The sequence below is a fragment of the Vanacampus margaritifer genome, chromosome 12 (assembly GCF_051991255.1).
Source record: "Vanacampus margaritifer isolate UIUO_Vmar chromosome 12, RoL_Vmar_1.0, whole genome shotgun sequence".
NCBI lineage: Eukaryota > Metazoa > Chordata > Actinopteri > Syngnathiformes > Syngnathidae > Vanacampus > Vanacampus margaritifer.
The window spans coordinates 4983771-4999692 of NC_135443.1; the positions used below are offsets into that span (position 1 = coordinate 4983771).

Sequence of the window (15922 nt, forward strand, 5' to 3'; positions counted from 1 at the left end):
CATTAGCGATTGTTGTCGCCGTTCAATTAGATTGGACTCTGCCGGCGCATCTCCGAGCAGTTAGAGAGCGAGAGAAGATGGAGCAAGGGCGCCTACAAGAAGGCTCCCAGGGCGCACATGGCAAACGGGAGTGATGAAGATTGGTGTGAGATGTTTAGAGTGGCAAAGCGACAAAAAGGCTGCAGGTCGATTGGGGTGGAAGGTAATTCGGCCTTGTTGACGTGCGGGGAATATTTTGATGAAATTCTTCAAATAGTCCCTTAGGAATTGCTCCAATTAAACTGGAAAGTATTTTTCATCAGAAACATGAAGGATGCAGACAACATATTTTGATGAAATGACTAAACTAATAGAGTTGACACTGACAGCTGCAATATACTGTATACTTGAAAATTATTTCAACCCTGGCCACATTTTGAGTTAAACTATTGTTTTAGCTGGAAATGACATGACAAAGTAGCAAAAAACTGTAAACTGTACTGAAAGTGGGACCTTAAGTTGGAAGGAATTATGAACAGTTCAAAATAGCAGTCAGTGTTAGTAAGCAAAGGCAAATGCCAGGAAAAGCCTACTAGAACCGCTGAAATCTAGTTGGTGTCAATGAGAGGCACTTTAAATGGTGTGCCGACTTCCATTTATAATGAGTTATAATGTGATTGGTTCATGAAAAACACAGCCACATATCAGTTATAAGCGGGTGTGCACAATTATGCAACCACGTTTTAATGATCCAATTGAATCATACGGGTTATAGGTCACGTTAATGGTGATAAAAGTGAGTCATATATTGCATTGCAGTGGTATTTGAATAGGGGTGTGTAGACTTTTTATACCCTCAATGTAGCCTTCTGTTTGTCGTATTAGCCTTTCTAACATGTTTTTGTGATCATTACATCATCCAAAGAGGATATATCGATAAAATACAGATGGATCTGGAGAGGCCTCATTATGACCTTTAGTTTGAGATGTGACTTGATGTCTGTTTTGTTTTTTTTAAACAAAGGTATTTCTGACCTTGATATTGGTAAACGGTGACCACAAAAACGTGTTTTTTGGTTGTTACATCATCCAGTGAGGATATATTGACAAAATGATCATTGATATGGAAAGTCCTCATTACGACCTTTCGTTTGAGGTGTGACTTGATGTGGTTTGTTGCAAATATATTTCTGACCTTGATACGGTTAAACCGTAACCCAACACAAGATTTTTGGTTATCATGTCATCCAATGAGGATATATTTACAAAACAATTACACATTTAGAAACCTCTCATGTAGACCTTTAGTTTGAGGTATCACTCGATGTGGTTTGTTGCAAATAGATTTCTGACTTTTTTATTAGTGAAGCCATAAACTTATTTTTTGTTGTCATGCCATAGCATGAAAACATACTGACAAAACAATTATAGATATGACTAGCTTTTACCATCTGCTTAATTGAGGGGGGGAAAAAAACAGCATCATATAAAAATACATTTATTCTGAACAGTTTCAAAATGTACTCACAGTAAGAAAAAAGACAAACACCAAAAAGTCATCAGTAATAATAAGAGATCATGCACATAACTTGGCCATTGCACAAGTGGACTATAGAACAAGGTGTTTCATTTATGTTTATTTCATGTGCCAAGAAAGCTTTAAAATCACTAGGACAGAGAACAATTGCTCACCCTAATGTACTCTTAAATATATATATTATTTTCATATAGATTTTTTTAATTAATTTTTTTAACAGTTAATTAGGGCATGCTAGTGTAAAAATGCTGACAGTAGTTCATCAGTGAGACATGGAAACAATGCGTTCAAATGAAACTATCCAGAATTACATTCCTTCTCTTCATTTTATGTACATCTGTCAAGTTACAAAAAGTCTGCTGATTCAGCATTCCAGCTCATCTCGTCGTGTATAACAATCACAATTTAGTAGGACTTTGGACAAAAAAAAAAAAAGTCATTGAGGCGTAATTAGTAGAAAACTGGCACACTTTGGGCTTTTTCAAGCAAAGTGAAGTCCCTGCTATAACTACATTTTATATATACACATATGTGTTGTTGCTACGTTTTCATTGAAACTGACGTCAAAAAAATGCCTTCGGGCTCGCATTGCGAACGTCGGCAAACGTGTCCAAACCCAGAAAACAGGTGAGCCGTGATGTTCGCAAAGCGAAACCCGAGGGCGCTTTGATGTCAATCAGTCTATAGAAGAGGGTAGAATAATGTCAAAATGGCCGCCGCGCCCTGAGATGGATAAAGACGAGTGAATTAATTTGTTTAAAGAATAACACTGTGCAGTGCGTATGTAAATAACGAATTCTTAAGCAGGTTTTGGTACGAGGGATAAATTGGGGAATTAACTCTTGACCAAAAAAATGATCAACCTTATTGAGCGGCATAGCTAATCTACGGAATTTCGTATTATGCTAGCTAGCATTTAAGCTAGCAGCCTATTGCTACACCACATTTCGCGATTTGGTTGAACATTTTGGTGTTTAAATATAAAAAGTTTGATTCTGTTTTGCTTTACATGCCAGTTTGGTGTTAACTTCGATGGTAAGCGACAGATAATAAAAATAAAAAAAAGTTAGAAGCCAACACGTTTTGACTCAATTGAAGAATTGTGTGAGCATCTCAAAGTGATGAGAGTAACAAAATGGGTTTAGAAATATATTTTTTAAATGTTTGTTGTTGTTTTTAAGCAGGGGTTGGTTCACTGTTGTTGAGCTTTTTAGCACAATAAAGGCTTTAATCTTGCCATATTTGTGGAGTAGTCCAGTTGAATTTTTTTTTGTACCATTTTCTACTAAATACCTCATTTTCCCCCTGAAACACTTCCTACAGCGTTAGCATATGAATCCTTATCTTTAAGTACTGTAATGTAAATACTCAACTCTCAACTTTAAGAGCGTGAAAGCATGACTCGGAACGATAGCGACTATCAGCATGAGAGAACTATTCTTAAAAAGAGAAGCCAACAAAGCGGAACAATCGCAGCACAATTCAAACACAACATTTGTGTACTTACTTAGACGTTTGTACAGTTTGGATATTCCCTGGTTACAATTCTATCCATATTCCTCCCCATTGATCCTGGAAAGCGAGAGGACAAATAATTAGGCAGCTGTCATTACAGCTGAAGCTCACAATCCAATTTGGGCAACTTCTGCGCACGTCAAGCGGACAAATGAAAGCGCTGAGGGGGCGTGGCCAGTCGCCAAGGAGCTGACGGCGAGCCGATGGCGTGGGAATTAATGTGAGGCTGTTGGAAAATGTGCAGACGCCGGCTTGTTTGAAAGGTGAGACTTGACCATCTCGCGAGCGCACTTAAGGTCAGTATGAAGATTTATAAACTGATTGTAATAATAGCGCGTAAAATAAAAAGCACATTGGGAGTCACTGCAGAGGGAGAAAAAAAAACAAACATTGCATCACAATGTGAGGGCATACCGGCAAAGTAATCATAGATCTGGTGATCTCTCATCATGACCTTTAGTTTGAGGTGTGACATGATTTGGTTCGTCACAAAGAGATTTCTGACTTTGTTCCAGGTGAACTTTAAGACAATAAAATGTTGTTTTTTTATTCTCACATCATCCCATGAAGATATATTGACAATATAATATATGTCAATATATAATGTGGATCTGGAGAGTCCTCATCATGACCTTTAGTTTGAGGTGTGACTTGATGTGGTTTGTTGCAAAGAGATTTCTGACTGTATTCCGTGTCAATTTAAAACCAAAGTTTTTTGATCATCACATCATCCCATGGGACTATATTGACAATATAATTATGGATCTGTAGAGTCCCCATCATGACCTTTAGTTTGAGGTGTGACTTGATGTGTTTTTTTTTTACAACTATATTTCTGACCTTGATACCACCGGTGAACTAGAATCAAAAACATATTTCTTGGTCATCATGTAATTCCATGAGGACTTATTCACAAAATGAATACATATTCCGAATTGTCTCATGAAGATCTTTAGTTTGAGGTATGACTTGATGTGGTTTGTTGCAAATAGATTTCTGATCTTTTCATTGGTGAACTTCACCCAAAAACGTGTTTTTTCGTCGTCATGTCATCTCATAAAGACAGACCGACAAAATAATTACAGATCTGAGAAGCCCTCATCAGGACCTTCACTTAGACGTGTGACTTGATATAGTTTGGTGTAAATCAATTTTTGACCAGATTATATTTGGGGGTTTTGACCTTGCTGAAAATCTAAAATTAGAAAACCAATGTGGTGATTCTCAAGTGTTTTTGGTGCTGATTTGTAAGTGAGAGAGAGTGAAAATGTCTATGCAGTGAATAGACATACCGCAACCCCCCCCCCCCCCCCCCCACGGCTTAATGGAGTCGTAAATGAGCAACTTGTAGTTATTATGCAGCAAGAGCCCGCATGAGGAATCGTCACTCCGAACTGATTACGCCGCAGAGATTCAATGACGACATCAAAATTGTGCCTGTCCAATTCATTTTGCAACGCTCAAATCTTCATTTTAACCTTTAGGAGAAGGTTAATGGATTCTTCTTCTCCAAGTGGACACACCTTATTTCCCTCAAGTTCATCTACGTAGTTAGAAAATGCAATAACGCATTCTGTGGGAAGAAGAGAGGATTTGGTGTTTATTGCTGAAGATACAGAATGACTACAAAATAGCGGAAATGTAAAACATCAGACTATATGCAAGCTGAGAATTTTATTTTACATGTTTTTTTGCATTTTAATTTGCATATTTAAAGTTTTTGGGTGGTTAAAAAAAAAAGTTTTTAATACACGGTATTCATTTTTAATAATTATGTTTTTTGATGTTTTTTTTTTAAGTTTGATTTTTTTATAGTGTTATTTTTTTCTGCGTGCACATATTGATTTTATTTTTCTGCATATTTTTAAATTGTTTTTTTCCTTCATCATTTTAATTGTATTTATTTTTATTTGCATAAATGTAAAGCATTAATGTTTCTTTTTTTCTTATATATTCATTTTTCAATTTTTTTTTCAATTTTTTTTAATGTTTTCTTTTGTTACATTTGTATTTGCCATTTTTTTTATTTCATTGATTTATTTAGTTTTCTGCATATCTTTAAAAGCCATTGTTTAAAAAAAATAGTTTAATACATTACTTGTTTTCATTGTGTATTTTTTCTTTTTCTGCATATTCATGAAGTATTATTATTATTATATATTGTTATTGCCTTTGTGTTTATGTTTCTTTTTTATTATTATTATTTTATTGCGAAGAAAGCCGGCCATCCATCCCTCTGGTGGACGACAGCAATAAAGCTTTTAATGCCTTTAATGTCTAAGCTATTAATGGTCATATAATCCAAAGGGCGACCCTTCAACAGCGAGAGCCGATGATGGATCTGACGCTTCTGGCACGCCTGATTGGAAACACTTCCATCTCAAAAGAAGACTCAAAGTGAGACTTGAGGGATTTGATGAAAAAAAAATGAAAAAAAAGGTAAATGACTTTCACCCTGCCAGCCTGGGAAAAAAGAAAAAAAAATCTCGTCAACAACCGTCGCTTGTTCTTGTTTCACACCGGCAAAAGAAGAAAATGTGTCAAGAAAAAAGTCCGCAGGAATGAAATGAATGCCTCCGTCAATCAAAAGTCAGCATTATTATCTGGGATTTAAAAATAAAAAATATATATATGTACTGGATCTCATTAGAGAGCAGCATAGTGAGCTAGTGGTTAGCATGTTTTTTGTGTGTGTGTGTTTTTTTTTTATATAATTTTTTTTTTCCCCTCTTGCATGAACTGTAAAATGTAGTGATTGTGTATTTTAGAACTACCGGGTATGTGAAGCATTTTTGAAGTCTTCTGTAAAAGTGCTACAGTATACACGTATTATTTTTTTAAAAACCGTGTGGGGTGTGTAGACTTTTTATAGTTAGCATAGGCAGTGCACAACAAAACTGATTAAATTTGTCTTTGGTTAAGTTATTTTATACTAAACAGGTCATGAAAATGTTACCCCCAAAAAATCCCAGATTATGTTTAATTGCTGTTTGGATTATGAGGGGCACCTTTGAAAAGTTTGAGCAGCCCTTGCTTGAGCGTGAGCAGGTGTAACTTTCTAGAGTGGACAGTGAGTGAGCATGCTTGAAATAAAAGACATTCATAAGCCTCTTGCAGTGACAGCATCGCTTTAAATCCCATATTAACGTGTCACAAATGTTCCTGCGCTCCATTTCACGCTGTCATGTTCGTGTCCAAGATGCCGTCTGTCAAGTCACAGCATTGAAAAAATAAATAAAAAATTTTAAGTAGAAAACAAGCGTACCTCGTTTCCTGGCGTCCAGCTCCTTTTCCATGAAGCCCTTCTCCGAGGGGAAGTCGGCGAGGTTGACCTTGGACATGTTGTCCTTCTGACTGACCGTGCTGATGACTTCGGGTTCCTTCTCGCGACTGTCTTCCGTCTCCACGTGGATCCAAGGGATTTTCCTTTTTTTTGGACGGGCACAGAGCAAGGACGACGACCGTGAGAGGATTTGGCGAGAAGAGGATGAGGGATCTAAATTTGGGGGCTCACCTTTTGAACTTGTAGATGAAGAATGCCGCTAAGCCCACAAACACCACCGAGATCAGCACCAACATGGCCGAGCCGCTGTGGAGAGCGCTTGAATCCACCAGAGGCGCTGAAGAATATAAAAAGACGGGGTTGTTATTGACGACGGGTAGAAAATGATCAGAAAAGTCCCTGATCAATAATAAAATGAAATTAGGGCTGATTCATTCCTAAATTTTCACTTTTTTTGTATTTCATAATATTTCATGATGTAAAGGGAAAAAACAAAACATCATTTCAACAATTTTGTTAATGATTAAAATGAACTGCCAGTAGAAAAAAAAAAAGATGGGGAACCTCATACGCAGCAGGTTTATTTATATTTATGTCATTTGGTACCAAATAGTCACAAATGATGTCAATAGCGTTGTTTTTATGTTGTCCTTTGAAACCTTCCACAGCCCATTTAGGCAGCAAAAAATATTTTAACTACTTTTTTTGTATTTACATACATTAGTGTATTATACTTTTTTATGTAGAGTACTTGTTTCTTTACTACGACAGTGTATTCGGGCCACGTATAAATATATTTTTTTAGAGGGCGGGGACAATATTCAGAGAAAAAAAAAAAAAAGATATAGTCTAGATGTGAGTTTTTTTCTCACAATATTGCCCCCGCTCTCTAAAAAAAATATATATATTTATACGTGGCCCTAATACGGCGTCGTACTTTATAGACATGTTCGTAATAAAAAAAAAAAACATAAAATAGCCCCAAAAAAAGTCAACCCTATTCCTGTTAACTTTGTGTTCTAATGCCCACTGCAGCCCATTTAGACAGCAAACTAGGTGGGCTGTTATTAAATTGCCTACATGTTGATTTTGAGATGCTGAACGCTTACAATATATATATATATATATATATATATATATATATATATATATTAGGTGCTAAAAAGGTCATAATCATGTAGGACAAAATGAACTCCAGAGTGTCTGCCTTGAGACTGGGAGGTTGTGGGTTCAATCCCTCGCCAGGGTCATAACAAAGACTATAAAAATGGGACCCATTGCAGCCCTGCTTGGCACTCAGCATTAAAAGGGTTGGAATTGGGGGGGTTAGATCACCAAATGATTCCCAAGCGCGCCCCCTGCTGCTGTTCACCGCTCCCTCAGGAGATGGGTCAAATGCGGAGAATGAATTTCACCTCACTTATATGGGTGTGACAGTCAGTGGTACTTTAACTTAACTTCAAAATATCAACCTCTTTCTGTTTGTGTTCAGAAGTGTTCCGCAACCCGTCTAGGCAGCAAACTGGTAGTGACTAATTTATTTATTAAAAATAGTCACAAAAACGTTACTGCCGTCTTCTCTCCTCTGTGTTTTGATATCTCCTGCAGCCCGTTGAGGCAGCAAACTAAACCTTCGTTACTTTTTCTCTCCACCGGTTGCTGTGAAGCAGAAACATCGATTATTCCACCATTGTTTCAAGATGCAGCAAAAATGTCACAACCCAAGCGTTAGCTTGATCGTGTTCTAAATGAACGACAGAAATCAAAAATGGATCCATCAATTTCTCCCATCTGTCGCTCTGAGGAAGACACGATTTGACCTCCTCGGGGTACAAAAGGAACATCAAAAATGTCCGCAGGCTCTCCCTGAGGTCCGTCATTTACACGTCCATTTTGCACTGTCATGGCTTTTTACTAAATGCTGAGGTGCAGTATTCAAAGTTTGTCCCCCTCCTTCAGAAAAGGAAGGACTACGAAGCGTGACCTTTTGAGGATCATCTGAAAAGCGACAGAGGACACAAATGAAGACGGATCCATCGGCGGATGAAAAGGGTAAAGCCACGTAGGACCCGGTTCACGCGCTTTGGCCATATGCTAACGACGACGCGACCCTGACGCTCTTGAACGTCCTCCCGTCAATCACGTCATCGATCGAGGACTTTAAGAGAGGTGCGCGGTGATGCGCAGTTTCACACAAGATGCACGTTGCGGCGGCTGAAAGTCAAGCATGCCAAGCGTCCAATCGGAAAGCGACGTACCCAGAGTTTGCTGAGTGATGTCGACGCTGATGCGAGTGCCAACCTTCAGCTCAAAGTGGACCAGGCCTTGGTTGAGGAGGGCGGCGAAAACGTCAGATATCTGTTGAGAATTGGGGAAAATTCGGGGTGTCAAAATTATTATATTATATAATTAAGTTAATTTGGAGTTCATTTAACGCCACTCCTTTTTTTTTTTTCATGCGCGATTAATGGCCACCCCTTCATTTGAAAGCCTGCACTAATTCCAGTTGCAACGCAGCAGACATGTCCACGTCAAAATTTAGCAGTAAAAGATTCAGTAATAATTTTCGATTTAAAAATCGATTTGTGTAGTCGAAGTTGCAGAATTTCCCAAATGCAATTATGCCATCTAGTGGCAAAAAATAACCTCAACACAAACCAATATCACACTCGTTTTTTTTTACAGTACAGTACATCTTGTTAATTTTAACAAAATTTGATGAATTATTATGAAATAAATGTATAAATGACTAAAAGATGCAGCCATATTTCTATTAGTTTAACATTTTTTGTTTTGTTCTATGAGTATGAAAACTTAAAAAATAAATGTTATTTATTTTAAAAATAATTTTATTATACATTTAGAACAGATATAAAAGTTGCGATTAATCATGAGTTAACTAATGAAGTCATGCAATTAATTATGATTAAAAATTTGAATCCCCTGACACCCCTAGTAAAAATAAAAAATAAACAAACGCTGTTTATCACAGGGCGTGCATTCCAGATACACCTGCAATTGGTGGAAATCTAAAATATATCTTCACTCTTCCCACACGCTTTAAACACATTTAAAAGGCTGTTTTTTAAACATTCTAAATGTATTTCAAGCAAGGTTATTAGAATGAAAACTGATGAAATGAACTAAATAAAATAAAGTCACATTTTCGTTAATAAAATAAAAAAACAAAACAAGTGCTTTAAAAAAAAAGATTAATTAAACTACAACACTTTATTACATTTTTTTTTTTTAAATCTCGCACTTGACAAATACTCATATATAAAATATTTATATTAGTGGTGGTTTGATCGATTGCCACCATAGTGATTGGCCCGTTTCCACGGAAAAATATCTGATTGTCATAAGTCGATCAATAACTTTCATCGCCGATCCCAAAATCGATCACAAAGCAGTAACTTAATCATAATATACTGTTTGTCAATTTGAAATACGTATGTTTTTTTTGGTATGAAATTTGGATAGAATGAAAGATTCATCAATTACTCCAAAAATATCAAATGGTATTTAACAGATTAACTATCCAGGGTTTTTCACTATTCACGGAGAAGTACATACATTCCATGAAAATAATCGATATAGCTGTGGCGGCAGTGGGTGATTGCCGGTAAAGCGCTGTTTGATTACAGATGGAAGAAGTCGACATGTTCTTCTTCCTACCATCTGCAGTTCCTCCCGTGTTTGCCTCTTGTGCTCGTTTGGCGTGATGACGTCGGGCAGGATGAAGAGCTCCGCCGTGGTTGGAAATCCAGGATACAAAGAAACCAGCAGCTGACTGGCCGGAACACCCGAAACCTGACAACAAAACATGAACCAGGATGTAATACAGACCTCTAGATGGCTTTTGACACTTTTGATTCAAACCCTTAAACATCAGAACTGTGAGACGGGCGAGCTAACCACTTGGCCACAGTCACAAAAAGTGAAATCTCTTCCTCTCTTTCTTGTGATTTGATGTTTTTTCTGCAGCCCATTGGACAGCAAACTAGTTGAGCCTCTAGCGGACAATTACGGCTGTCACACTGGTCTGTTTTTGCTGCCCTCAGTCTCTTCTTTTTTGTCTGCTTACTGAATAATGCATTTTGTGGTTCAATATAGTCACAAAAACTTCACTCTTCCTCTTGTAGCTCATTCCCGGCATTTTGAGATTTCCTCGCTTCCCACAGGGAGAATCTCATTTTCTGTTTGCTTGTCTTCTTCTGGCTAATATGTACAATTCTGCATTCTTTTTTCACCAGCTTCATTTGTCACTACTTTAAAGTGGAAGTCAACCTCACAAAAAAATCATTTGGTCATAGAAACTTTTCTGAATGTAAAAATAAGAAAATAAATAAAAAACACAAATTCCTTCTATGCTAAAATGTTTTATAAGAGAAATAAAAAAAATAATTATAAATAAAATTTATAAGTTGGCTAAAAGTGTTCGCATAAGGATGTACTAAATAGACTAGAAGAGATAAATATAAACTTTATCTCTACATTTTTATATTTATTTTAATTAATCACTAATAAATAATTAATGTATTTAATTTCTATTTAACTCTTTGACTGCCAGACGTTTTCAGAAAAGGGATGCCGTGGGTGCCAGCCGATTTAAGCATTTTTGACTGATCTTTCAAGGTCCACAGAAAATTATGTGTTTGGACTATGGAAACACACATACTACCAAATGAAAGATTGGACTCTCATCTTTCATCAGAAAAAAAAGTTTGTTTCTACCTTATTCTGTTTTTCAGTAATCAACAATAGAAAATGGTTAGTTTCACCTCTGTTTTGAAAAAAACGTCTTTTAACGTCTTTGGCACTCCTCCATAGGATTTTACTAAACGTTATTTAACGTTTTTGGCAGTCAAAGAGTTAATTCTTTTTTTGCCACTTGTTGACATCAATGTTGCTCAGGTAACAACCAATCACAGCTCAGCTTCAGAAAACCGGTGGGCTCTGATTGGTCGTTGCCTGAGACCTGAGCAACATTGATGTCATCTTCAGTCGACAGTGGCAAAATGGCCGCCTCGTGAGATGGATAAATAAAAAAATAAAAAAAGGATGAATTTTGTTGCTTAACTCATATTCCACTAATGCAATATTAACCAGAATACCACATTTAGACCAGTAGGGCTACATATAACATATTATTGCCAATATTTTTTTTTTGTTGACTTCTTTTTTTAGTAGAAAAACCAAATCCAGTAGAGCTGCTACTCAACTTTAGTCAACTTTACAGTGACAGCCATTGAAATGTACCCAATGTCTGCTTGCTGTCATCACACATAAAGTAAGAAACCAAAAAAAAACAGGCAAGATTTCCGTCACGGCCCATAAAACATGACGAGGGCTGTACCGGTGGAGCACGCGGGTATGAAAGAGTAATGACCCAGAGAGGTGCGGGTGGTCCGGTGCGTTGCGGTTGGGAGTTGACGTACCTGTGACAGGGCTGTCTGCACCACGCGGCCTATGTCGTCCCGCCACTCGGGGATGTCAGGATTGTGCTCGTCAAGCGTCGGCGAAAAGGACAGCAGCAGCGACCTGAAAAATTCTGGCAAACAAAAACAACAAGAAACGCTTTCTTTTCCGCCTCTGACTCATTTTCCCCAAAAGTGGCGGTTGATTGGCGTCAAAATGTTCCGTGTTCGCTCGCTGTGACATTTCATCCACGTCGACGAGCACGGACCACATGTTGCATATTCATGTCAGCAATTAAAGTTGCACGCTAACCTTTAACTGTTATATCCCTGGAATCCTGCATCACCGTGCCCCCACAAGCCACCTGGACCGTGACCTTGTTTGCTCCTTCCTTCTGGAACGTGTACGAGATACTTCCATCCAGCGTTATAATGGGCTGTGTTGGATAAGAGAGAACAGAAAGAGAAGAAAACATGACTCGATAAACATGGCACAAAATGGCTGCCTCAAACCAAATGTTGCAGATATGCTACTATATTTTTTTCTTCAAAATTTTATGGCAAGCTCCGCCCACATTAACTGAGCGTCGCCTATAGTCTAATAACCTGGTCCTCGAGAGTCGTTATCCCGCCAGTTTTCCATGTCTCCCTCATCCAACACAGCTGACTAATATGGGGTAGATGCCACGGACTTCCGACTTCCGGGTTTTACACATCAGCGCCGTTTCCGGCCACTGCTGGGTGAAACGCGTCGGACACTGAAACAGACACTACACACTCGCAGCCTCGCACCCGTGGACGGGAACGCGCAACCGAGGGGCACAAAAGCTGAAGCGCAAGTACTGGGACGCGGCCCACACGTCGCAAACCGGAAACGGAAACAAAGTTGATGTGTGAAAACGGCATATAGTCCATTATCAGCTCATCAGAAAGCTCTGTCGAAGCCCGATAACGACCCTGTTAATCAAATCAGCTGTGTTGGTGGAGGGAGACATGGAACAGTGGCTCTCGAGGACTAGGGTTCCCTACACCAGGTCTAATACTTGCTTCTAATTGGGGGACATTGGGCGAATTCCTTAGTAGTGTACACAAAGTACAAACCGTTGAGTTCGCCCAAAATGGCTGCTTCAAATCAAAATGGCCGCCTTCCTGTTCAATTTCATGCATTGATCTTTACCCTTTTCCATGCGTCCCATTATGGTAAATGGAGTGCACTTATTTTATATAGCACTTTTACCTACACCATGACAGACATGGCCACCCAAATAAAATAAAACAAAGTAAATAAAGTAAAATTGGGGGCGAATTGTTCTTAGTCTGGAAATCAACAGACAGTGGAAGGAACCAATGAGCGAAGAGCAGACGTGACGTCAGAAAAGCGAAACGGAGTAAAAACCCAACATGGCTACTAGCTGAAAAGAGACAGTAGCTTACAACGGCCAAGTGACCAGACCAAATTTCTTTCGTTCAAGAAAGTGGGTGTGGCTTGCCAGGCTAGCAGCATAGCTCTGCGCGAAGTGTGACGTTGCTCACGAAGACGACGTCGCGCAAATAGAAGGATTTGATTGGCTGGCCGAATCGCTGTCTACGCCCGTCCAGATCCACTTTCAAGAAAGTGGGTGTGGCTTGCCAGGCTAAATTATTCGTAACTTTTTTTGATTGACGCCAAAAGGGAGGAAATGCAGATAAACGGGGGCCGAATGCAGAAGGAGGAAGCGGAGTAGCTTGTCACCTCGGAGCTGTTGGCGATCCACCAAAAGAAGGTCAACGTCCTGATGTGGCTCGGCCAAACCACCGCCGTCAGATTGCTCTCCTTCCCCCTGACGGCCACCAGAGGAACCGAGAGGTACACACGCTCCACTGGACCTGTGGGAACAACACGCATGCACATTAGTTTCAACACACACAAGCTAGCATTTTTTGGGGGGGGAAAAAAATATAAAAATTTAAATATTTTTTGTGGGTGATGGAATTTGTTCAATGTTCCAATAGTTTCATTTTGTTATCATCTTATCATTTTAACCTATTTCCAATGTTTACTTATTTAAAAACACAATGTGAATGTAAGTGCACCAAAGTCAAGTCTGCCATCAAGTGGTGAATGGTGATAGTACAACTTTAAACTAAGCGAAAATCACTTCATACATTAAGTAATCTATAATTTAGAAATACAAAATCTAAATATTATTAACACCAGTATAAGTATTTCAATGAAGGCCCAAAACTGTAAAAGATTATTTTTTAAAATCCTCAGATGTTTTTTTTTCTTTTTATATTTATGTTTTGAAATTGAGACATCCACACATACAAAAATGGATGTCCGCTGAACAACATTTTTCAAGTTTGGGCAGCTCAGTGCCTTGCTCAAGAGCACTATCTCTCCTCCCAGCAGCCCAAATTGACATCTCTCGTTCCAAACCTGCAACTTTCTAGCATCTCAAAGCACACCGTAGCTACTTCCCTAAAAGTACGACATGAATAATTGAAAAGCAGAAGAGACGAGGTGTGAGTATTTGGTCTTGGCGTACTGGTGATGTGCAGATAGAGCACACAGCTGTCAGATCCCAGACTGTTCTCGGCCGCCGCCGCCACGCGGTAAATCCCCGTCGCCCGGTAGACGTGCTGGATGCCGTCGTCGGCCCGGCTCAGGTTGGAGTAAGTGATCCGGATGCCGTCGCCGAAGTCGAGCTGGACGCTGGTCCTCAGCGAGTCTCCCTGGGGGAGAAAAAAACAACACCTGTCAGCCTTGTAATGGAGCACGTCCACGCGCTGCGCCGCTAAAGTGCTCGGCCTGAGCCGTCCCATCAGGTGTGTCACAAAGGCTTTGTCGCTGCTTACGCGCAGACGATGACAGGCAATCGAGTGAGAAAATACAACTCGAGATGATAACAAAAAAAAAAAAAAGTGTTTTCCAAGTATCTCAAAGGCAGAAGGCTTTATTATCCGCTGCTGTCTTTTATGGTTAAATCACCAGAAAGAAGCGTGGAAATAGTTCCACATTTCGACATGTTTTCCCCTCAAAATATAACAAGTAATTAAAGCTGCAAGCAGTGCTAAACGGGCCCTCGGACCACCTGATCAAATGAAATCTCATCCAGTGAAATCAAAGTCGAAATCTTGGCAGTTGAGTGGCACCCATCTGTCGAGTATACCTGCTTCCAGTTGTGGCTCATTTGAGCAAATTCCACAGTAGGACTTTTTTAAAGTGTACTCCAAACCTTGGAGTTTGCCCAAATGGCTGATTGTTCAATTTCACGCATCGGTCCCAAAGACTTTTTAGTGCATCCTGTTACGATAGACATGTCCACCCATTTTTCTGTTGATCTGTAAAACTGGAGTTAATTTATTCTAGGGATGAAAGACTTTAATATCAAATTGCAATTTTTTTTCTCAATATTGTGATTGTTATTATTTTTTTCAAGGTCCTCTTCATATGTATTTATAAACACAAGCAACAAATTAATCTATATTACAATAAACAATAACATATTCAATATTAGGGCTGAAACAAATGATTTTGAAAAATAATAAAATTGTGACTTATTTTTGTTAGTACAAGAGAGTCCTCGGGTTACGCCGTACGTGACCTATGTCGTTTCGACTTTACGGCGCCAGTGCCACGACCGTAGCACCTTCTTTTTCGTTAATTTCCAGGGTAATCACGCCATTTTAAAGTTATTCAAAGTTGTGTTGTTGTTACCTCCAGCAACGGGCGTCCATCGAACAAGTCGTCTCGACATCAGGCGCGTCATATTTCTGTGTTTAAGTTAGCATTAGCTCAGCTTTGCCGTCCGTCAGCAATGAATGTCCGTGCGGAAACACAAAATATTGGTTCCGGCATCTCCTGGATGGCGCAAATGTGATTTTTAAAAGGACTCGAATTATGATGTAAATATCAACTTTAACAGTGAAATCCGACTTAAATCGAAATTCCGGTTACATCGCCAGCGTAGGGACAGAACTTGTCATTAACGCGATTTTTTTTTTTTAAGGTCCTCTTCTCATGTAATTATTAAGAAACACACACAAGCAATAAAAGAATACGTATTAAGATAAACAAAATAAGATTTTTTTTTCTACATAAATGTTTTGGGCTTATAGGTTTTAATTAACTTTAATTAGACTTGCACTCTTTAACGTATGGACTGCACTTCACAGGTACTGAGCTTGTTGAGACACATTATCAAT

The 15922-nt window shown here is 38.8% G+C and overlaps 1 protein-coding gene across 3 annotated transcripts in view; it reads right to left on the bottom strand.

Moving 5' to 3' along the window:
- Positions 1–1461: 1461 nt before the first annotated feature.
- sorcs3b (sortilin related VPS10 domain containing receptor 3b) overlaps positions 1462–15922 on the bottom strand; it is a 67488-nt gene continuing 53027 nt past the window's right edge. For all 3 annotated transcript variants that reach the window (XM_077581525.1, XM_077581526.1, XM_077581527.1), the window contains 9 exons: positions 14263–14449; positions 13467–13600; positions 12048–12171; positions 11756–11868; positions 9993–10127; positions 8573–8672; positions 6546–6651; positions 6297–6457; positions 1462–3088 (listed from right to left, as the gene is read on the bottom strand). In XM_077581525.1, the coding sequence (XP_077437651.1) occupies positions 3024–3088; positions 6297–6457; positions 6546–6651; positions 8573–8672; positions 9993–10127; positions 11756–11868; positions 12048–12171; positions 13467–13600; positions 14263–14449 (1125 nt within the window). In that variant the 3' untranslated portion in view covers positions 1462–3023. The remainder of the gene's footprint in view (positions 3089–6296; positions 6458–6545; positions 6652–8572; positions 8673–9992; positions 10128–11755; positions 11869–12047; positions 12172–13466; positions 13601–14262; positions 14450–15922) is intronic.